The sequence below is a fragment of the Lotus japonicus genome, chromosome 3 (genome assembly GCF_012489685.1).
Source record: "Lotus japonicus ecotype B-129 chromosome 3, LjGifu_v1.2".
Taxonomy (NCBI): Eukaryota; Viridiplantae; Streptophyta; class Magnoliopsida; order Fabales; family Fabaceae; genus Lotus; species Lotus japonicus.
Genome location: NC_080043.1, coordinates 27,645,535 through 27,653,994, shown reverse-complemented (window position 1 = coordinate 27,653,994; position 8,460 = coordinate 27,645,535). Strand labels below are relative to the sequence as shown.

General features: G+C 34.3%; 2 protein-coding genes across 3 annotated transcripts; one reads left to right on the top strand and one right to left on the bottom strand.

The window, feature by feature from the left end:
* The first annotated feature begins 1,997 nt into the window (after nucleotides 1–1,997).
* Nucleotides 1,998–3,242, top strand: LOC130743874 (uncharacterized). The gene has a single exon (XM_057596095.1). The coding sequence runs from the start codon at nucleotides 1,998–2,000 to the stop codon at nucleotides 2,757–2,759; it is 762 nt and encodes a 253-aa protein (XP_057452078.1). The 3' UTR covers nucleotides 2,760–3,242.
* A 676-nt stretch (nucleotides 3,243–3,918) lies between these two features.
* Nucleotides 3,919–6,356, bottom strand: LOC130749380 (APO protein 4, mitochondrial). 2 transcript variants are annotated; one of them, XM_057602726.1, is made up of 4 exons: nucleotides 6,288–6,356; nucleotides 5,922–6,190; nucleotides 4,344–5,212; nucleotides 3,919–4,234 (listed from the first exon to the last, which is right to left on the bottom strand). In XM_057602726.1, the coding sequence occupies exons 2-3, from the start codon at nucleotides 6,179–6,181 to the stop codon at nucleotides 4,462–4,464; spliced, it is 1,011 nt and encodes a 336-aa protein (XP_057458709.1). In that variant the 5' UTR covers nucleotides 6,182–6,190; nucleotides 6,288–6,356; the 3' UTR covers nucleotides 3,919–4,234; nucleotides 4,344–4,461. The 2 variants fall into 2 exon arrangements, with proteins under 2 accessions (XP_057458709.1, XP_057458708.1); XM_057602725.1 differs by having other exon boundaries at nucleotides 6,284–6,350.
* Between the last annotated feature and the right edge of the window lie 2,104 nt (nucleotides 6,357–8,460).

Below are 8,460 nucleotides of genomic sequence, written 5' to 3'. Positions count from 1 at the left end.
ATTAACGCCATTTCTCAAATATGGATAGTAAACTGTGCCTTTTTTTAATTTCTTTCAAGTTTTCCCTTCTATAAATTAACTTTATGTGTAATGTAAATGTTGGGGCCCTAAGGTTAGTGGTTTGAACTTTGAAGAGGAACATGTACTATGTAATAAGACAACACAACACCTAATCAAATACAAGAAGTCACATCTAAGGGGCCCAAATCTATTCGATTCAGGGTTCAAACAGATGAATGGGGATTAAACTACAGAGTGGCAGTAAGGTCAGATGCATCATCATTGTGCCCTTATTACTTTCTTCCTTGAACTTTTAATTCTTCATTTATACTATTTGTGATTTTGATTCATTACTTTTAGGTACATAATTTAAATATTTTATGAACTTTTCTAGATGCACTTTTTCTTTATAGTTTAACAAAATTTGCTTTTCAATTACAATCATGAGCATATCCTTTAGACTAACCACATAGTATTAGAGGTTATACTTATAGTCGACTTGTTGGCTCTAAAAAGCTGATAATTGTGAAGTGTATGACATGTTACTCAAAATATAAATGATGCATTGTCAATAATCTTAAACCAAAAAACAAATCAACTCATCACACATTATTAAGTTGTAAATTTAGAGACAGTAAGAGCTGCCATCAGAAAGTAAATTGTACCAATGAACTTTTATATGTAGAAAAAAAAAGTTAATCAAATAATCGAGTTGATTTGGATTAAAAACAAATCCATGGATTGAATCAATTGCAATTGGTTTGGTTCGAGGTTAAGGTGAAACAAATCAGTTAATCAAACTAATTCAGAGCAGTTAAATTATTTTGGTTTGAATTATCAAGTTCACTGACTCGAGTCAAGCCGATGAACACCCTAGCAAAATTAATCTTATTAGTAAAAACAACATATATGACTAATTTGTTGTTAAATGATTTTATTTGCTTTCTCTTTACTCTTATTTCAATTATGATCGGTGAATTATCTTTATACATATAGATGATGCTGGTGTCCTTGTAGGATTTGCAACAATCAGGATGTGACACTTGTATGTAACAAGCATCTTGTGCTAATTATCTGTTATAATTACCAAGTTTTAAGAAGGCTCCTTACTCACTCTCACAACTTGTAGCAACAACACAACAACCACACAGAGAATTCTGTTATTTTCACTTATCGCAGGCATGTAATGTAACAGACTCATTCTGATTATTTCCATGAGTACAATTTTGCTCAGTTGCTATTTCTTTTTTCTTTTGGTCTAACTTTGCTCTTCACACAATCGAAGGCAAAATATGGCCCAAGTTATTGGCCATGACACACCAAAACAGAATGAAGCCTAGCCAACATCATGGCAAGATAATGAATTGCATCAAGTTGAATTATGACTTTAATTGGTCTAAGAAGTTTTTGCTTGAATGTCAAGCGCTTAATTGTATGATATACCATAAAAGCATCATTTAAAATATTGCAAAATGATTAATCAACAGTATTTTGTTAAAATCTCAATATATATGCTACAACCTATGTTTACCCCAAATTGGTAAAACGATTTGGTGCAAATCTGTGATAAAACACAATTCAAGCTGTTTTCCTCTTGTAGAATAAAAAAATAAATACAGAATTCAAGCTTTCCTTACTTTTACTCTGACATTGCCATTTTAGATTAAATAAACAGTTAAGAGTCAATTTTAGAAAATGCAGTTTCAAAGATACCCCTAAGATCACAGTCAAAGAGATCTTTTTGCATGATATTGAACCCCACATTAGGGAATAAATTCAAGGCATGTGTCAAGCACTCATATATTTGACATGAGTATAACGATCTACATTCACTTGCATCCATAATCACATGAGGCTAACTATATAATTTTGAGTCCTCATGGCTTATGACTGACACATTTAACATACAGTCCTTCTAAATAAAAGACTGCTCAAACTTTCTGTTCTTATTTTCCTCCTTCCTTTCCAAGAATATCAGGCACCAGATTAATTTCACTATGATAATTGCAATTGTCACAAGAACAAACCAATTTTTCCTTGAAGTGGGTGCCCAAGAAAAAGTTGCTGAAATCAAAAGAAATATTGAGCAAATCTATGGTGTTCCAATGGCTTCACAAATCCTAACAGTTTCTGGGTGGGAACTCATGGACGGGTTAGACATGGAAGATTACCCTATAGTCACTGAAGGCACAAAAGTTCACCTCACCATCAAACCAGTGGAGCCACGCCCCATTAATAATCCTAACCAAATGCAAATCACAGTAAAATTTTCAGCTAGAAAGATTAATATTGAGGTGGACAGAACAGATACTATTCGTATCTTGAAGGAAAAAATCCACATCATTGATAGCATGCCCATCAAAAGAATGACCCTTTTCTTTTCTGGTATAGAATTGGATGAAGAATTCAGAAAGCTACATGAGTATGGCATTGGGGAATTTTCTGAAATTGTGGTGTTCCTCAAGCCCGTGAGTCGCTCAAGAGAAGAACCTCCCACAAGAAAGTTAAGCTTGGTGGTACAAACTTCCTCTAGTTTGCTTAATGCAGCTACCATTCCGGTGGAGATGAGAGATATAAGTACTGTTGGTGAATTGAAGCAGTTATTGCTAAGCAAAAAAGTTCTGCCAGTTGATGACTATTTGTTTATACACAAGCAGAGGATCATGCGCGATAGTTGTAGCCTCCGGTGGCATGGAGTTGAAAATGGGGACTATCTATATGTTTTTAAAGGAACGGTTAGTCGCAGTGGTTATGCCTGAGCTTGAAATCACCACAATTATATATTGCTTTTCATTGTTTGTCACATGTTGCCTTCTTGCATCTTTGTTTATCACATTTAGATCCAAAAGATGAATAACACTTTTTTTGAAATCAAAAAGATGAATAACACTCTACATGAAATCTTCCTGTTTTACATATATGTATGTGTTTAAAAGAATATGTCATCTATGTAGTTGATATCAGCTACTACTTTTAGGATTTTAAGTTTATTATCTCATAAAGGTTAACAAAAATTGTATGGTTTAGTTAATGCAGTAGCATACTTTATCAACAACTATCAAGAGCTTAATTAGCATTTAGCATCAATATTTCCCAAAGAAAAAACACAAAAGAACTTGACCAAATGAATGTCCTCCTTATTCATTAGATGTTCAATCAAATTTGCAAATCTGGAATTCAAATATTCCTATTGAAATTAATGAAATGGTGATAAGTCATCACAGACACAAATAACCTAAGAATAGTATTGAGCTTGAACAACGATATTCTTTTTTTTGTTTTTAAAGTTAAGTGAATCACATAACATGAAAATCTGAGTGGGGTAACCCAGAATTTTTCATGACTAAGCAAGTAAAAGAATCTTGCTTGTAGACTTTAGAAGAACCAAATCCCTAGTTCTCTCTTTCCTTCACCAAATTGGTTGTTACATTAGACAATGCAAACAAGGTTAATTACATTATCCTTGGCTAACAATAAAAGCCAATCACCAAATCATTTTCTTTCTTATCTCAAGGATTTGGTTCAGACTTCAAGCAGTTTTATTTGTAGAAAGAACTTATGCACAATGAAACAACGTCTGCAATCTATTTATCCATATTCGATAATAAACCACCGTCTGCAAGTAAAAAAGCCAAAAGCATGCCTACAAACTAGAGACTTGGTTTTTCTAAAGCAAAAGATGTACTATAAAGAGAAAAGTGCAGTGTTTGTAAGTTGTAACTATTGACTGGAAAACTCAGAGCAGAATTTAATCACTTAAATTGTTTGTTAGAGTAGATTTTAATAACTTCATTGTTTGTTAAGATTTGTATTTATTTTATCAGAATCTTTTCTATATATTTTTCAATGAACATTTATAATCCCATACTTTTTCCTCTACCTCATTCTTTAGATATTCCAAATTCACAAACTTAATAATTGATAGAAAATAAAGCAGAGCTTCTATTCATGTGATACGTCAAGAAAAATGAAATTTCTGAGATAAACTGCCCCCTGTTTTGGCAGGGATGAACTTGCTACAGATATGTACAACAACAGACGCAGTATCTCTTGTGTCAATATTTCAAGCAATTATAGGACTAATGATTCCACAAGGTTTACAAAAATAATCAAAACTGAAAACTGGGATCTTTGACTGGAGAAGTAGAACATTAGATTACCTTTGTGCAACCTGAGGAGCGGGTCCATCGCCATCAAGTCCAGCCACATATATATGTCTGAGATTTTCATAGCTCTGCATAAATATTTAGGAAAATGAGATATGGAAACAATACTTCTTGCTGTAAGTAACACAAGAATAGGAATATGGATTTATAATCAGATATGATGTCAAACAAGACAACCTTAAAATTATGCAGAAAATCGTAGATGAAAGTAATGACAAGTCAGATTTCTTCTCCAGACATTCCCTGATTGAGTGCCGGATCAGCATTCAACTCACAGTTGCTTGCATAAGTTTGTTTATCTAATGCCCGTCCAGATCTTATTATTAGCAGGGCCAGACATACCTTGCACTTTCATCATAATATTATACTTAGCAGGCACAATAGCACCAGCTATTGTGCACAGATCCAATACAGCTGGAAGACGCCCATAGAAGTTTCTCCCTGCATTCAAAAGTACAGGAGGATCTTGAGGTCTTCGTTTCCATACAATCTTTGGTGGCACTAAATTATCCACATTAGCTTTTGTCCAAAAGTGAGTTCCTTTCCAACTTTCATACTTAAACACTCCACAGAGCCTAGCTTTATGGCCAGACGGCCCAACATGCACCTCAGAACAATATTTACAAACTTTTGCCGGATAAACCAACAACAACTTCTCCACCCCAGACCTGAGAGTCTCCCAAGCATTGACAGTTTTATTTGCTATAGAGGCAAGATCACTTGGTGACAAGGACTCAGTTCCATCAACAATGCCATTTGCATCCTCCAAGTTCCAATTACTTGAATTAAGGTTTTCATCATGGGGATCAGCCCCGGCTTGCCAGCATAGCTCAACAACAGCAGGGATGCGATCAAAGTCAAACCTTTGATTATGCCTAATAACACTTTGGAACATGTTCTTCAAGTGAAATGTTTCAACAGGAACAAGTATATCATTCAAACCACCTTGGACCCATTCATGAACCTGATGCTTGGCACGATGCTTGTAACCCCGGCAAGTCTGAATTAAATGCCCCTTCTCACCAATATATATCTCTGGACAGAATCTGTAAATACATAATAAGAGTAGATAAGCATATAATGTTTTCAAGTTTCAACAACTTGAGCTTACAAAAATGGGAAGACAACAAGTCCAAGTAAAATACAAATTTCCTAATGATCACACGGTTCAAACATTATTCCTTACAATAATAATTGACAACGAGTAAATGGTAGTAACTCCTAAAGATAAGAAACCAGAAAAATACTCTTAATAAAAACTTTGGCATTTTAAGTAGAAGTGTTTGTCTCATGGTTTATTTTAACATTCAACATTTATAAATTATAAGCACCGGTAACAAGCAAAAGTGTTTGCTCACTTATGTTAAAACAAGCTAATGTTTCCAATCTTCTTTGCATTCACCAAGAAAATCCCACTTTTCTTTCCTCCATCATTTAATATCTAAATGGACATTCGAACGAAAAAAAATATACAATGATCAAAACATATCCAGTGCTCATGAGTGACTAGCTACTTCATGTAATGTCAAAGCAGAAGAAGCTAATGGAAAAGAGCACCCAAATCTCTTAATATTCATTTTCAATTTGTTCTTTAAAGGTGAAGATAATTTCAATTCAATCAATCCCTAATTCCCTACTTGCTCTTTATGTCTTCAATATAAAACATCACCAATAAAAACTCAAATACAGTGATTTTAGAGAATGACTAATGATATAGGATTAAATTCAGAACATTCAAAGAAAAAGAACACTGACTTGCAAGACATGAGAGGGAAGTGATTGAGGAGGGTGGAAACGCCATGGATGAGAACATTCCTAGAGAGGAGAACCTCGTTGGCAACGGGAATCATGGAGGGAATGGGGTAAAGTTGGGAGCGTTTCTCGATTCTTTTGAGAATCATGGGGCGGAGTTTCTTCAGGTCCACTTTGCTGCTGGTGGCGTAACACCGGCGATAGGATTCTCCGAACAGAGCAGCAACGCCGTGCCACCATGGAATCTTATTCCTCAAAGCCATTGAAAAAACCTGCAAGTGAAACGAGAGATTTGGAATTGGCAAAGGGGCATTTCATCAATCAAATGTTGTTGTCGCGAAAATCCAGTACAAATTGGCACTCACCGACCTCGTACAGTGTCGGAGACGGTGTAGCTCCTCAGGGTTTTTGTTGTGCTGGTTTACTACACAGCTTCCCAATTTTCTAATTTTTATACTCACGGCAATTTAAACTACGATCAGTAAATTGCGGTTAAGTTAATTTTTGCAATTTTTATACTGACTGCAATTTAAACTACGGTCATTGTTTTATACTATTTACTGACCGTGAAAGGTCCCCTTTTGATCCTATTGTATATTTGATTGTTTCTCAGTGTAGATTTGTTTGATTCTAGTCAGGTTGTTGGGTTTTTTCTCCCTTATTGCAATCAACATGTCGCTTGGCTTAACCCTTTTCTCAACCATACTTCTCACCATGACATTTTCATCAGGATTTAGACGACCAACAAAAGAGTAACCTTGTAAAATTTCAGCAGTATCATGGTTGTGAATCCCATAATGAAATTTCAACTTCCATCGCCCATCAATCTCGTTAGGCTTTGCTCTTAGCTTGAAAGGGCAATCAAACTTTTTTGTTCCAGTTTATCTGCGCTTCAACACTTGCGCCGCTGGTATATACTTCCCACCACGATCACATCTCAATGTTAACAAAGGTTTCCTCTTTTCAGATCTGTAGTCGGACCTAGTCACAACAACAAGATATTTATTCTCTCTACCTACATGACGAGCCCAATCAATAAGATCAGTGCGGGATGCAAAAGCCTGCAGATACAAGATTACAAATCATTATCTCATCAAGGAAACGTAATCATCATCATCATCATCATTATAATACCAGTTTAATACTTACTTTATCAGTAGTAAAAGCCTCTGTGAGATCCACACAAACTACAATTTTACCATCATCATCATTATCTAGGGATGGCTTGTCAACTTCCTCAGATTTTCGAGTCACCATTATGCTATAGACAACAAAATTCACTAAGTCAAACACAAAACTAAGTTACTGTCACATAAAACGCTATTGACCGCAATTTACATAGCGGTAGGCCAAGTATGAACCCCACACTTTAAATTACGGTCGTTACAAAGAAATTTTAAAACCAAAACCGCAATTAAAATTGCGATAACAACCAACCCATTCCGCAATTTAAATTGTGGCACGAACCAGTACCCAGATTATAACGAAAATCGGGGGAAAGTTCGAATTCACACCTTTTTTGAGCTTTTATACTTCTCTTGATAACATCTACTGACGTTTACATTAATTTGGAGCTTCAAATCCGTGTGATGTATTGACTTAGAAAGATGAAGATGTAGGGATGGGTAATCAAGTTAACCCCTACCCCCAAACCCAGAAAATTTACCCACAAATTAACCTTTTCCAGAACAATAATAACAAACCTACAAAATCGATCATAACCCTCAAATCCATAAAAATCAGAACAAGAATATAAACTTTACCCTTGACAATCTAGAGGCAATGCATATTGCCTACATACCATTTATAGCTATCGCAAAACATTAAGGACCTGTTTGGTGGTCAGGATAAGATATGATATGTAAACAGGATAGCAACATGATAGGATAATAGAAGGATAAACTCTTATCCTATCATGTGTTTGAGATGCAAATGATAAAGACATGATATGATAAGGTGCTCTTATCCTATCACGTGTTTGAAATGCAAATGATAAAGACATGATATGATAAGGAAAAATGTATCAAATTTATATTTGAATAAAAAATACATTTATCCTTATTTATAAGGACTGGATAGGATAGTTGAAGCTCGTTACCTGCATCTTTCTAGTCTTGTGTTTCTTATCTTTTGTATCCTTGTTTCTTATTTCATTTCTTGTACTAGTTTTTGTTTTTGCTTTATGTACCTTGTAATTTCCCTTTCTCTTTTGTGTTTCATCCAGAACCGTGTACTATTGAGCTTCTCAAGCTCCCTTGATATATATATTTGGTTTTTTTTAAAAATATATAAATATATATATTTAAAAATTGATCATTTTATTAAATTTAATTTTTTATACAATTTTATGAATGAGTCTAGTTTAAAATAACTAAAATTAATTAAAATTTTATTAATTAGCCTATTTTATTGTTTGTAAATAGCCTATATTTTAAATAAAATTACGCAATTAACCAATTGGTTTTCACTTAGTTGTGACACGTGATAATTAACAATAAAAGTTAACTAAATTAAGAATATAATTATTTCAAAAGTACTTTAT